Below are 15,803 nucleotides of genomic sequence, written 5' to 3'. Positions count from 1 at the left end.
AGCACTTGCAACTATGGTCTTTAGCTCATTCAATAATTTATTACAGAGCACCATCTAGGTACAAGGAATTGTGTTAGGTTCACTATTAAGTGAGAGTATCTAAACGCAATCACAATTTAGGCATGTACCCTGCAACAAAGTCTTCCCTGAACCACCAGATTAGGCTAATGGCCTTTTCTCTCTGCTCATAATACCTGTCCATACTACTATCTTGGCCCTTACTGAAGGTGAGGATAGGGTTTTATTCAAGTTGTTTCTGTAGTACAGTGCCTGGTAGGTGCTGTAGGAAAATTGATGTGGTGGAAGTACATAAACCGAATTGGAAGGAGGAGACTCTGAAGGCAGGAGGTAAGTTGAAAAGCTGCGGCATTAACTTGGGCAGGAAATAACAGAAGTCTGAACTACCGTGGTGGCTGAGGAAATGGAAGGAAAGGATGTGAGAAATATGAGCGTACGATATAAAGCTAAGTTCAATTAGACATGCACTTCTCACAAGTATTAAGCATGCATATAAAACAGGGAAAGGTCTTACCTAGAAAGTCTTTCATGCTAGAGAAAGGAAGAGACAAAACAAAAAACCAGCATTAACAAGGGACTGATAATTATTATTTCCATTTACAAATGCACTTTTCAAATCAGATGTCTCAACTTCACAGTTGGAGGTACGGGTGCAATTTAAGAAGAGCAATTCAACGGACAGCACAGAAGGCTACTTAGCCAGTCTTCCATGACTCAGTAGATTTGAGACTTTGGGGAAAGCATCTTTTTTAACTGGAAGTCAGCAAACTGTAAAATGATCAAAAACTGCACCCCCACTCTTATCCGCGCCACCTAACAAACCATCCTTGTGTTCTAGGAGGGACTGATTTTCTGTGTGGCATTTAGCCTCTCTGGATCTCAATGTCCATTCTGTTAACTTCCTTTGGTTCACAAACCCCCAGCCCTGCCCTGAGTACTGCAATCTACAAATATTAAAACAGAGGACAGTTCCTGGCTTTACCCTAGACCCCTAGTGAAGGGTGAGTAAGAGGGTGCAGGGAACAGGAATCCTAGTCCCTAGGAGGGTGGTTAGAAAATTAAAAGAATAAGAAAGTACTTTGAGGTCCCAGCAGAAAGGAGTTTTGTAGATGCACACTGTAAGCTTGGTTATCTACCGATGGTCTATCTATGGTTGTAAACAAACAACAAACAAAAATTACGTTGATATTTTACATTTTTAAAAATCATAGATGACCATTACCTTCTTAGTTCCACTTTTTTTTTTAAAGAACTCAGGCAAACAGAAACTCAGTTGATTTCAATGTATTTACTTATTTTCTCTTTGGAGATACTGAAGAACAATAAAGTCCTCAATGACCCAGAAGAGGAGGAGGAAGGGAAACAAGGGCCCAATAATCTACAAAATGAATAATAAATTCTTTGACTACTGAGGACTCGCTCAATGATACTGCTTTGTTGTAGAAGCATTACACAGTCCCTGGAAGCCACTGGTCTGCCAACCAACAGAGCATGGCAGTACAATACAGATCCACCCCCTAAAGCGGTCCAGAAGTGTTTGCTGAAAGGAATTCTCTCTCTAAATCATGAGTATATTCATAAGAATTCTTTTGTGTACTTTCAAAATGCACATATCCCAACGTCAATCCTAGAGACCCTCTTTCCCAAGGTCTAGAGTAGTGCCTTCTGACATGTATTTCTTTAAAGTCCCCCAGGGGATTCTGTTTTATAGCCCTGGCCAAGCACCACTGGACTAAACAAAGGCTTTTCAACATGCGGATGTGGACCACTGGAGATGGGGAAGCCAGTAAGAAAAGTAAATGGTGCATCTTTAGCCTTCTCAGATGCTTGGAGTATCCTAAGCTTTCAAATCTGGAATTGAGGAATTTCCGTCTCACATTTATAACTGATCTTCAGTGAGAACCATATGCCTAGCCTACACTATCAATGACGACCCTATCAACATTAACTAGGGTTGTTTCTCTCTCTCTCTTTTTTAAGATTTTATTTATTTGACAGAGAGAGAGAGAGATCACAAGTAGGTAGAGAGGCAAGTAGAAGGAGGGGGAAGCAGGCTCCCTGCTGAGCAGAGAGCCCAATGTGGGGCTCGATCCCAGGACCCTGAGATCACTGACCTGAGCTAAAGGCAGAAGCTTAACCAACCGAGCCACCCAGACGCCCCTAGGGTTGTTTCTCTTACTTAAATCCTATTTTTAAACAAAGACACTAAATTTTAATCACTTCTTTAGAATTTAATTAACGTATAAACACGTTTCAAGTCTACTCAAGTAAAACTGAGATGCTACACTGTATTCAATGCCCACTCACCAGCTTAGTGATAATGTCCAGCCTTTAAGGCATCTGGGTGAATTCAAATTCATATCCCAGGAGGACTGTAAACTGACATGCCAAAGATTCATGAATTAAGAATCAACTCCATACCAGCAAATGTTAAGGGTCTACTGAATTTAAGAACCCACTGCACGCAAAGCCCTGCAGAAGAGGTCCCAAGGAATAGAATGCCCAGAATAAGCTGCATGAGTCAGGAGAGCACCATGAACAGAATCAACAATCGTCTGAAGCGATGGGAGGAACCCACGTGAGCAAGTGTGCTCACCAGTGGGCTCCAACCACAAAGGCTTCCTGAAACTCATGAATTATGAGAAGAGAAGGTTAGAGAAATGTAAAGATATACATACATACATTTAAAAAAGATATGTTGGGGGCGCCTGGGTGGCTCAGTGGGTTAAGCCTCTGCCTTCAGCTCAGGTCATGGTCTCAGGGTCCTGGGATCGAGCCCTGCATCGGGCTCTCTGCTCAGCAGGGAGCCTGCTTCCCTTCCTCTCTCTCTACCTGCCTCTCTGCCTACTTGTGATCTCTCTCTGTCAAATAAACAAATAAAATCTTTAAAAATAAATAAATAAATTAAAAAAAAAAAAAAAGATATGTTGTTGGGGTGGGAGGGTCCTTAATGCAGTGATCCAAGCATTTATTCCCAGTGACACCTTCAGTGCCAGAACATGACAGGTGCTTGGTAAAGACTCACTGAACTAAACTGTTAATGTTTCTGGGAAAGAGTGGGATGTCCTTGGCTGGACCTCAGCTCTAATTGTTGCTTTGACATCTTTTAGCTATGTGACCTTGTGCAAGTTACCAGCTACTCTTGTGGTAAAAATTAAATGTGATAGTTATGAGGAAGTACATTCTTAAAATGTTGGCTTCCTCTCCTGCCCTGACCCCCCTCCCTCATTCCCTTTCTGGTTGTAGAAATACTATACTGGCTGCTGATGTCCGTTAGAGCAGTAAGTTAGCTTAGGACCTTTGATTCAGGGAACTGAGCTCACAGACAACCAAATGAAACAACAATTTAACAATTCAGGAGACCACTTACTTTCTCTTGCTGCTTCTAGGCAGAGCTACCTTTTTCAAATTTCATTATCCATATGAGATAATCATTCTTCCCCCACCTACCCCCTTGGGAGAACCATTCTTGTCAGTCTCTCCAAGACAGACCTGTCACACCATGTCTTAGGTATGGAAAAGGACCCATGTATAATCAAACTGCTCTGCCTTGTGCCTTCTTTTGCTTCCTCCTAACTGAAACAGAAGTTTACCTTGCATGGTATACGCTGATTGAGACCTGATTCATTTACTGACAGATCACGTTTATCTATTGACTTTGTTATTCCTAAAATGTGGGACCTCACTTGAAAATGCTTTAGTTTCCTCCTTGTAAACATCTAATTTGTTGGGTAAGATTTTAGCTACATCTTCAACTTTAAGTCCAGCCCACCCTGTAGCCTTGGGCAGTTGCCTCTAGAGTGAAGAAAGTGTTTCTTTTCACGAAGACAAGGAAATTGGGATTTTACCAGGTATCAGTTTTAGCTATTACATAGACATCAAAGCATGCTAATCATTTCCACTGACTTATTCCTTATAAGAATGACACATAATTAACCTTTCTCATTTAGGATGGTCTGGAAACACTATGAAGCTTTTTATGTCCTGTCGTCACCCCAAAGAAAGTTCTCAGACAGATATGTGACTGCACAGTATGGCTGGATATACTGTCTGGCCACCACTGAGGAGGCAGATATAAAATATTAACACCTAAAAACAAGAAATAGGTTAGAGCTACCATGCAGCAATCAGGTTCCTGGATGGGAAAAGGTAGATTCCACTGGGTTTTCGAGAGGCCTAAATGAACTTCTCCACAGAGGACAGCATGCCGAGAAAGGTACTGCTAAGGGTGCTCAAGTCTGTGCCTGCTGTACCAGTTCTGTCCTTCCAGGCATACTTGTAGGAGATAGCTCCCACAGAAAGCCCTGTAGAAACTGATGAAGGACACTGATTTCCACCCGCTGGGAGCAACTGAAAGCAAGTATCACAGTTTGCCGTTTATCATTTTTTTTTTTAAGATTTTACTTATTTATTTGACAGAGAGAGATCACAAGCAGGCAGAGAGGCAGGCAGAGCGTGAGAGGAGGAAGCAGGCTCCCCGCTGAGCAGAGAGCCCGATGCGGGGCTCGATCCCAGGACTCCGAGATCATGACCTGAGCCGAAGGCAGTGGCTTAACCCACTGAGCCACCCAGGCGCCCCTGTTTATCATTTTTTAAGGCATGTTAAGATTTGCGTTATCAATTGATTTTGGGGTGAACTTTAATAAAAAAAAAAAGTCTAGGTGATGAGTGATCCAGGAGACATGAGGGAAGATGATGTCCCTAGATCCAGATATTCAAGAAAGCAGGACTTCCAGTTAATCCTTGCTCTCTCCTCACTTAGGACATTCCTCCCCCTCCTGCTGCTTTCATCTGACCTTTGGAGCTATCTGGACTCCCTGTTTTTTTTTTTTTTTTTTTTTTAATAGCTTTCAAGGGCTACCTTAGGTATGTCCTGGGAAGGTCAACCCAACCAATTAGAGGAGAGCATATAAACCTTATGAACTGAGATGTGGATACAGTAGAGGTAGCATATTAGCATAACACAATATCATTCCAAAGAAAGAAGACAACTGGGATTCTCAAGGTGATGGTATTCTCACTATAACAGCAATTAGCTTAAGAGGAGTGCTCCTACAGGCTGAAAGTATACATGACATGGGGCACGTGCGAGGCTCAGTTAAGCAGTTCATTCTTAATCTCAGGGTTGTGAGGCGGACCCCTGTGCTGGGCTCCATACTGGGTATGGAGCCTGCTTAATTAAAATTCTCTCTCTCTCTCTCCTTTCCCCCATACCATCCCCCCCCTTCCCCTCTCTAAAAACAACAACAAAAAACCACACAGGACTTAGGGTACAATTTCCCAGCTTCTAGTAAAAACCTTTTCAGATCATACATCCTCATTTTTTCATTGGTGGAGTATCTCTAGAAACTATTATTTTGTTTGGCTTCTTGATATTCTAGATAATCTGGTGTTTGATGAAAAAACACTGGTTAGATTTAGGGAGAGAAAAGTTTGGGTTTCTTGGTTCTTGGGTCAAAGGAGCAGAGCTGCTGAACTGGTGAAGACTTCACTTCAATCCTCCCTTCTCATCCTGCTGTCGATCAAACTAAAGCACAGTTCACCGTTATCCTGACGCTGCTTCTCATTCTACGAAGCTGCCTGTCATCCCTGCAGGGAGACTACTGACTGAATGTGGAGAGAGGGAGACAAGATAGAGTGGGAGTTCGCCTAAGTGGTCTCAGGGGAACAGCAAGCCAGGAAGTGACGTCATAAAAGGTAAGCAGAACACAGGCTGGGGAAATGAACACTGAAGGTTTTCCAAGAGAAGATTCTAAGAAGTCAGCCTATTGGGCAGCAAATAAGGAGAAGCCCTACAACACAGGGCTCGGGGACGCTAGCCACATCTAGGATCTTCTGGAAGCTAGGAATGTGAGTTCCTCTTACCTATGTTCTGGCAATAGCCCTATCTTTCTCTGCAGGGTCTCTCTTTTATTTGTTTTTATTTCTAAAAAAAGAATTTATTTATTTATTTATTTATTTACTTACTTACTTACTTATAAGAAAGAGGGCAGGGGGAGCAGACGGAGAGGGACAAGCAGATTGTGCACTGAGTAGAGAGCCCAATGTGGAGCTTGATCTCAGGACCCTGAGATCATGACCCGAGCTGAAATCAGGAGTCAGACAGTTAACCACCCAGGTGCCCCCCTGGGCTCTCGCTTTTAAAAAACAAGTTACTCTTAGTCTACTCTTTCAATAGGGTCTAAGAGCTCATCTGTACATGATGACATCATATATTTTAGAGAAGGCATGAGTATTCTACCCTACTTGCAGTTAACACACATGTTAGGTGTTAACTGTGTTATGTTAGGTGCTCTAGTCAGGAAGTCGTAGAAGGCTCTTCTCTAAGTGTTTTAGTTAAAGATTGTTCCTCTACCTTCTACTGAAGACAAATGAATGATGGAGAAACTCTTCGGTGTATCTGAATGAGATAAAAACTGTTCACAGAGGGAATTAATTTCACAGCTTTTTAGGGCCCAACTGGGGGCACTAGGTATTGTGAATGAGACCCTGGAGTGGTAAAGACTAAGAGATCTTCAGAAACCACCAGGAACACAGAAAACAGAGATAGAAAGAATGATCAGCTACATAGGCCATATTAAAAAGTGCTCCAAAACCAAGAAGTGGGCTCTCTCCTTTCATGCCTCTTGAAATTCTCCCATAATAATTTCATTGGTTGGGACCTGTTTCTGATCAAAGAACAGAGTGAAGATCGTCATTAATTCAGACGGCAATCCTGGAAAGGGACGGGAACCAGGCTGGTTTTGATTTGTGAAATGTGTAGGGCTCTCAGAACACCAGAGACTGGCTTAGAAAAATCCCCACAAAAGCTTTTAACTTGAAAGTTATCAGGAGTTCAGGAAGGCACGTAATTAAAACCAAACTCTTCCAACCAAGTTTAAAATAAAATTGTGGCTTTGGAAAGCTGGGCCCAAGGGAAAGGAATGAGACGAAGTCACATGTCTTCTGCCAAGACTGAAAGGGGTTTAACTTATGTTCCTTTGGAGTTAGGGCCTGACCCCACAGTGATGGGAAAAAATCTCCTATTTACATTTTCCCTGAAAGGGACTAAGCAGAAAGAACATTTTATATCATGTTTTCGTGCACTAGCAGAGCCAGGGGAAACAATTTGAGCTATTCTGGGATGGCCTACAGAGAACCAGCCTTTCCCTTCAGTGTTCTCAGATTAATGACTGATGAACAAGTCAAGGATGGGAGTGTGGTTGCAACATGGACCTTTCGGATTTGTAGGGCTACTGCAAAGCTACTCAATATCGGAGCTAATTGACAAGTAATAGAATTCTATAACTTCTTGAGCTTAAGAATCATTCTGATTTCCTACATATGTCTCAGAGAGACAAAGTTTTCCTAGCTTTCTACCTTAAGGGAAGAATACTCTTTACAACTCAAACAGATGGGACTTAAGTAACTTGAAAAGAGAGGCTCCCGGTCTAGCTTGAAAGGGATCTTTCTGAATCTATATTGTTCTAGTAATAAACTTGGGGATCCTGCACAATTTGGAAAAATACAGGGGGGTGGAGAAAAACTTTCAAGACTTACACAAAGGTGTGACAGGAAAGGATAGTGATGATGAGGCCTATATCAGGGTTTTTCTCCACATCTAAAAAATTAGTATTTCCTTAATATCATTAAAAAAAAAATCTCACTTGTATTAGTTTTCTATTGCTGCTGTGACAAATTATAATAAAGTGTAGTGCCTCAACACTCCCATTTATTATTTCACAGTTTTTGCAGGTCAGAAGTCCAGCATAAGTCTACAGGGTTCCCTGTTCACGTTCTCACTGGGCAGAAATCAAGGAGTCTATTGGCTGGGCTCCTAGCTGGAGGCTCTGGGGGAAGAATCTGCTTTTAAGATCATTCATGGTGTTGGCAGAATCCAGTTTCTTGTGGCTGTAGGTCTTCGATCTCCACTACCTTGCTGGCTGTCAGCTGGAGGCTGCTCACCGCTCCTACAGGTGTCTACATTCCTTCCCGCAAGTCCTCTTCTATCTTCAAGCCAACAACGGCAGACTGAGTCCTTTTCACACTTCAAATTTCTGTGGCTTCCCCTCTGTCATCAGCCAAGAAAGCTCTCTGCTTTTAAGGGATCATGTGATTAGATCAGGCCCACCCAGAAAAATCCCCCTGTCTTAAGGGGAATTGTGCCACATGACATAATCAGAGGAGAACTGTCTCATCATATTTCTGAGCTTTGGAGATTAGGCCAGGACATCTCTGCGGAGCCATTTCAGAATTCTAACTAGCACAAGGATCCCTCTTTAAAAAACACGTGGTCTAGGGGCACCTGGGTGGCTCAGTGGGTTAAAGCCTCTGCCTTCGGCTCAGGTCATGATCTCAGGGTCCTGGGATGGAGCTCTGCATTGGGCTCTCTGCTCAGCAGGGAGCCTGCTTCCCCTCTCTCTCTGCCTGCCTCTCTGCCTACCTGTGATCTCTGTCAAATAAATAAATAAAATCTTAAAAAAAAAAAGAATTAAAAACAAAAGCAAAAACAAAAACACGTGGTCTAGTTTATAACTTCCTCAAAATAAGAAATATCAATAGTACATATGGCCAATCAGCTGCAGTTAGGTGATTATATGCGTTCAGAACTAGAATAATGCTGAGAACGTGGTCTTGCACTGGGGAGAAGTGGGTGTCCATGCAAGCAGGTGCTGTGTGTGAGAGTGTGCGTCCAAGTAAAATTTAGCTTTTAGAAGGATTAAATTACATATAACTTTATCATATTATACTCCTTGATTTGTCTTTCCCAATTATTTAATACCCATGGAACATAAACAAGCAAGAAAGTCAATAAATACAGTACTTAACGTTCAGTTTATATCATAAATTTTTTTTTTTTAAAGTTTCCAGAGTGAGCGCACTTAAGTGGAGGGAAAGGAAGAAGCAGACTCCCTGGAAGGCTTGTTGCTCTGGGCCTATGCTCGCTTGCTCGCTCTCTCTCTCAAATAAATAAATAAATAAATACAATCTAAAAAAAAAAAAAAAAGAGAAAAAGGCTCTGCAGTAGACGCTGTTACTGATCACCACTAACACCTATTTCAGGCATTAACCTCTCCATTCCCAAAGCCTGGGAAAAGACGGATTTTTTTTTTTTTCTTAACATGGTAAATGTCCTTGTATAACAAACAGCCTGCTTGAGCAACAGTTATTTTAGATTTAGACAGCTACAATCAAATCAAAACCTTTGCAAGGGAGTTAGTGAGGCTCTCCAGACCTCACATTTCAAGAGGAAATAAACACTTGGGAACCTAAATAACATAAGGTAAATGTTTTTACTTCTAAGTAGGTCCCACATAAGGTCAGGCACTTTCTCTGCTCTTAGCCTTTTCTCTTTCTGTCTCCAAAGAAGCCAAAATATTAACTCATGTATCTTGGAGCTACCGATGCACTAGCCAACTGCAATGAGCAGGTATCTGAATTGCCCCGGGAAGACCTATGGTTGGCCTTCATTTCAGAAATAGGGTTTTCTAGTATGTGGCCTTTGACTCCTTTCCAGGCGCGCAAATGGGATAGGAACAGAGAGACCAGATCTTAATTAGGAAGCAGTGTTCATTCCTTGTATGTATATTAAATGCCTTTGTGTGCCCAGCTCTGTGAGTGATATTTAGAGGAAAAAATAGATATGTGCGGAATCTAAGACATGGTTCTCTAATGTCAAAGAGCTCTTCTTTGGGAAGGAAAGATAAGCATATTCATAAAACAATGAGAGAATGATGCAAGAAACTGATCAGACACTAGATTTTCTGCTACGTACAGCAAATAAAAAAGGAGCCAGAAAAGAGACAGATCAATACTGACTACAGATTTTCCATAAGGTTTCATGGAAAGAACAGGCCTAACGGATTCACCAGTCTGGAGTTTGTAACTAGGTGGTCATGAAGAAAGACACTATCATGAATGACTTGTAAGAAGTCTGGCACAAGTTGGGACCTTATCAGAGCCATAGTTATCCCTAAGTGCTACTGGAAGCTCTAAAAGATAACTCAAGCTTTTTTTTTTTCCTTTGCATTCTTTCACTAAATTTGATTCCACTGAATTTGATTCTTCCACTAGAAATGTTTTATACCCCCTATATAGACCTTGGGTATTAGATACTTAAGATTCTTTGGATTTAGGGGGCTAAATTTTTCTCCCCAAACAAAACAGGTAATTCAGAATGAAGAAATTTGGGAGAGGGGAAGTATTTGCAGTCTGTTTGATTTTTGGCAGGAGAAGGGTCCCTCAGATAAGAAAATCTTCAATAATTCAGGCTCTTCAAATTCAGAACTTGTTATAACTTAACAAGTCCTGAATTCAAGCGTATCTTTGTACCATCTTTTACTTATTTATGGGTGGGGAAGGGCAGAGGGAGAGGGAGAGAATCTTAGGCAGGCTCTACACCTAGCACAGAGCCCAATTCTGGGCTCAGTCTCACAATCCCGAGATTATGACCTGAGCCAAAATCAAGAGTCAGATGCTTAACCAACTGAGCCACCCAGGTGCCCCTTGTACCACCTGTTTAAAAATTACTTTATAAAGCAAATTATAGTAGCATAAGCAAAAGAAGAGAAATAACCTTATTAAAGGATCTACTTTTGAGCACTTAGAGCTTTAGCATAATTACTTATATACAGCTAATAATACACTCACTAAAAAGTCTAGATTACTACCTTAAAGGGTATAGCAGATCTTCACTCCTTGGCAATAGTTCATCACAGATACTTACAAATAATAAAACTACCTATTTTGAGATGATGCAAAATTCTGACTTTTGACTAGTTGAGATTTGTTTCTTCCCAAATTATTCAGTAAAGCTTTTGTTCCTTTGATAAGGTTTAGTCACGACAGTCTCTTTTCAAAATAGGTTCAGTAGGCAGGGGTACTAGCTGTAATTCGGGAGTCGTCTACTGAAGACCGGAGTCTCACTGGCCTGGCTAGATGGCTTACTGGTTAAGCACTCCAGCATTTACTTGTTAGGTGGTCTTAGCTAATTATTTAACCTCTCTCTGCCTCAGTGTCCTCATCACTACAGCAAGGGAAATAGTACCCAGTGTATAATGTTATCAAAAACACTAAATGAGACAATAAATGTAAGTGCTTGGGACTGCACCTGGCATACAGCGAATGTTCTACAAATGTTAGCTACTGATATTACCACAATTTCTCTGTTTTTTTCATTCTCTCTTCCACTCCTGTTTGGTCCTTTGGCTCTGCCAATGCTTGTTGGCGGCAAGAGGAAAGAGCTCAAACAAATTCCTTGGCACACAAGTAAAGGGTTTTGATTATTTGTAGATTTTGATAATCCAGGCTAATTCCTACTTACCCTTTCTAACCTACAGACATTGAAGGTCATTATTTTACTGTCTGGAGAGTTATACTCTCTCCCAGATAACCAACCACATGAAGTCAACAAACACAAAGGTGTGAAGAGTCCTGTATGAAAATGTTGCTTTCATAATGAACCATAAAGGCTAAGGTCCAGCCATACTTTTAGTATCACCATCTAATCACCGTGCCGGTAGAACTCCCTGCACTGTGTAACCAAAGACGATAAACTGTGATGAGAATTAATGCCCCAGTTGTGGATAACCGCCACTCACTGCATAATAAACAGGTTAAGAACAGAAACAAAAAGGGGCTGAAAAAGAACAAAAGGGGATGAAAGCCAACTCCGGTTGCTTCCCTTGGGTCTTCTGACAATAATTAGTTGTCTGTTCACACAAATATTATGACTGAGAAAGAGAAGTGAAAAACAAAGCTGAATAAATTGAGAACTTTTTCAAATTCGAAAAACAACCCCAGGTTGCACAGCTGATTATGTACAGAAAATAAAACGAGAACCCTAAACTCTTAACTGACCCTAAACTGACCTCCTAAATTTCTGAATTCTTTGGGAACTAAAGCTTATCACCGTTAACAGAGGGGACTACAATACCTCCAAACAAACAAACAAACAATATATAAGATCTGCTTTCTGTGCAGTAACTGAATAGCAAAAACAACGGGAAGAAGCCCCACATTGTTACTACCTCCCCCACCTCAAGGTTTTATTCTCAGCTCCCTTATGTTATATCTACTCCTCAGACAAGCTCACTACTCTCATAGCTTAATCATAAATATCAGTGTTTTCAGCCCATACTTTTCTCCTGAGCTTTAGACCAAATTCTTCCTGGATACCACTACCTGGATGTTCCAAAACTCTAACATATCCAAAAATGAAATCATTTCCCCCACTTCATGCCTTTTTTTCCCCCTTCCCCGTATGCCAACTAAGTTTTGTCATGCCAACTTCTACTGAGTCACCTAGACCAGAGACCTGGGAGTCATCCTGGACTCTGCCTTCTCACAAGTTCATCCTTAGCCCTATTCTATCAATTCCCAAGTCTTGTCAGTTCTACCTTCTAAACAGCTGAATGCTTCTCTGTTCTGCCTGGATAATGTCTTTGTTCAGGCCCTATCAATTCTCACCTGGAGTATAGCATTCGGGGCAATGGACTTAACCTCTAGACTCCCCCCGCTTCAATCCTGCCTCCACAGATGCCAGAAATCTCTCAAATAAGCAATTCTGATCACAGCAACTTTACAATCCTTTATCTACAGGATAACTCCCCAAATCCTTAGAATGACATATTAAGCCCCATATGACCTGGCCCCTGCTATGTCTCCAGTTTCATTTCCTATTATACTCTTAAATATATCTTTTGTTCTAGCCACACTGATCTGCAGCTCTCAAAATAATCCTATACTTTCTCATACATATTTTTCCCACTTTTGTAATGTAATTTCCTCCTTCTTCAACCACCTATCTTCTATTGTTCTTTAAACATCCGGCTAATTCATTTACACTTGACTGATCTCTTAAAACAAAAACACCTTGTACTTGATTTTCTTTTTCATCTCTCTAGTTAGACTGTCAATTCCCTGAAGGCAGGGACCGTATCTATCATTTCTGAATTCCAGTGTCCAGCATAGGGCTTTTGCATAGCAGATGCTCCAGGAATGTTAATGGTGAGAAGACTGAAAACAGAGTAGGTGGCCTTGATAAACATTTATCATGGAACCAGAAAATTGGAGGGCCAAGGGTAGGGCACGGCTTGCCTCTCTGTGTTGTCACATGGAAACTCCACGAAAGGAACTGATGCCTTCAAAACTCCCATCTCTGGTCGAAAAACCATGACTTCAGATGCCATCTCATGCAGCTTTTTTTTTTTTTTTTTTAAGATTTTATTTATTTATCTGACAGACAGAGATCACAAGTAGGCAGAAAGGCAGGCAGAGAGAGAGGGGAGGAAGCAGGCTCCCTGCGGAGCAGAGAGCCCGATGCGGGGCTCGATCCCAGGACCCTGGGATCATGACCCGAGCCGAAGGCAGAGGCTTTAACCCACTGAGCCACCCAGGCGCCCCATCATCTCATGCAGCTTTATGTAGAACACGGGTTAACAAGTCCAGCACCTCAAATTCCAAATGGGGAAACCGCTTTTATTTCTACAGGTTCTACTACTCTTGCCTCGGAGGGTCCTTGGGTTATAGAATTACTGCCATTGACTTTTCTTGAGTGGAATTAAAAAAGAAAACAGATACGCTAGTGGTTTTCATTAGGAAAAAAATGGTTCACAGATTGCATCCTTCACTAGCCTTCTTCACCCAGACAAATGTTTCTCATTCCATGACAATAGATTATAAAGCAAAGTGAAGTATGAATTCCAGATTGGTAGTGCCCAGATGCAGAATGAGAGGTAGAAAGGACAGGATAATACACTAAAGAACTGTTTGGTGTTTGCCACAGGAGAGCAGAAAGGACATGCAAAGAATGACTATCAATAATGAATGGTCTGGAAGGCTAAGAGGCTGAAGGGAGGCTGTTAACCTGAGAGGTCTGTGAAAGCAGCGATCTTTTATCACTCACTCGTTTACCAAATGTTCCCTGATTAGTCTGTAGAACTGGTTATAAAACAAAACAAGTTGGTTAATTGTTCCCTTTATTTATATTAATGGCTGGGGTGAAAAACGTTATGAAAAATCTCTACATTTTCAGTTGAGATATAAATCCTGAAGGAGTAACAATCCAGATTAAATGGGAAAAATGCTACGGATCTTGCTTTATAGATGCAGGCCCAATCCTATTATCATAAATACCAAGCAATTCAATGAAAATCTGTCTAATTAAAAGATTCCCAGGGTTCAGCTGATGACCTACCTACTTCAAGAATGTTCCATATAATAAGTAAATATCAACTAAGCCCTACAATGTGGACATTCTTTAGTATTTTATTATCTTTGGATATACCTATATTGAAAAATATGTTGTTAAATTAGCAAACAATGATTTTTTTAAAAAATATTTTATTTATTTGACAGACAGAGATCACAAGTAGGCAGAGGCAGGCAGGGAGAGAGGAGGAAGCAGACTCCCCGCTGAGCAGAGAGCCCGATGGGGGGCTCAATCCCAGGATCCTGGGATCATGACCTGAGCCGAAGGCAGAGGCTTTAACCCACCGAGCCACCCAGGCGGCCCAGCAAATAATAATTTGAGACCACTGACCAATGATTGATTACCTGGCTCTTGTTTTCAAGATGATTCAGAACTGCTAAGCCATCTAAATTGACTAATTTCTAAGTTAACAGAATTTATATACTTGAGACCCGATAATATAAATGCTGAGGAAAAAGCAAGAGCTAGAGGTGTTTAATGGATTTGTAGTTCAGAATTATTATTTTTTCAATTTTCAATGAAAATTACATCAAAAGGAAGTTTTATTTTTGTTTTTTAAAGATTTTATTTATTTATTTGATAGAGAGAGACCACAAGTAGGCAGAGAGAGAGAAAGAGAAAGAGAGGGAAGCAGGCTCCCTACTGAGCAGGGAGCCTGATGTGGGGCTCGATCCCAGGACCCTGAGATCATGACCTGAGCTGAAGGCAGAGACTTAATCCACTGAGCTACCCAGGCAGCCCAAAAGGAAGTTTTTCTACTAATTGTGTGAAGCCAGCACCTCACGTAGTTGTTTCAGAGTGTGAGAACAGAGGCTAAGCCTTCAAATTCTCATATATAAATCACTGGTGTGGTTCCCATTAGAAATTTGAGTGAATTGGGGCACCTGGGTAGCTCAGTCTGTTAAGTGTCTGCCTTCCGCTTAGGTCATGATCCCAGGATGCTGGGACTGAGCTCCACATCAGACTCCCTGCTCAGCCAGAAGTCTGCTTCTCCTTCTCCCTCTGCCTCTCCCCCGAGCTTGTGCTCTCTCTCTCTCTCACCCTTTCTCAAATAAATAAAATCTTTTTTAAAAAATAAAATGACTATTCTCAATGGTATGCTCTTAATATTGCTGTTTTGGTCTCTGTTGACCCTGAACAGTGAAATTATTTTTTTTTAAAACAAGTTTTTGGGCTTTCACACTAGGTCAACATCTCTTTTGTCTCTAAAATTTGTGGAGCTCCCTGAATAACAGATCTACTCATCTCTGATTTTTTTACTCAGGGAAAACAGAACAACTTCCAGGCTGACTCAGACAACTTTTCTTTTCTCTTTTTCAAGATTTTATTTATTAGAGAGACAAAGAGAGAGAGCACAAGCAGGGCAGGGAGACAAAGGGAGAGGGAGAAGCAGGCCTCCACAAGGGCCTCAATGCCAGGACATAGCCATTTTAGAGCGCGGTGAGGATACTAAAAGAATGGATGATGGATATTTTTGTTATGGAAAGAGAGGGGTATATTTTTAAAAACCATGTTTAACGGTGTAATTTTGTGTTCAGAGAATGAAAAATATTATTTTCGAAATACAAATTAGAGGAAGTAAAATCTTAGCTGG

General features: G+C 41.2%; 1 protein-coding gene across 10 annotated transcripts in view; it reads right to left on the bottom strand.

The window, feature by feature from the left end:
- Positions 1 to 15,803, bottom strand: part of PPP1R12B (protein phosphatase 1 regulatory subunit 12B) — a 211,291-nt gene that overhangs the window by 20,276 nt on the left and 175,212 nt on the right. For all 10 annotated transcript variants that reach the window (XM_032878271.1, XM_032878273.1, XM_032878272.1 and 7 more), the window contains one exon: positions 533 to 549. In XM_032878271.1, the coding sequence (XP_032734162.1) occupies positions 533 to 549 (17 nt within the window). The remainder of the gene's footprint in view (positions 1 to 532; positions 550 to 15,803) is intronic.

The sequence above is a fragment of the Lontra canadensis genome, unplaced genomic scaffold, assembly GCF_010015895.1.
Source record: "Lontra canadensis isolate GAN:19392208 unplaced genomic scaffold, GSC_riverotter_1.0 scaffold63, whole genome shotgun sequence".
Classification (NCBI taxonomy): Eukaryota; Metazoa; Chordata; class Mammalia; order Carnivora; family Mustelidae; genus Lontra; species Lontra canadensis.
The sequence above is the reverse complement of the archived record's forward strand: the minus strand, read 5'-3'. Positions and strand labels throughout refer to the sequence as shown.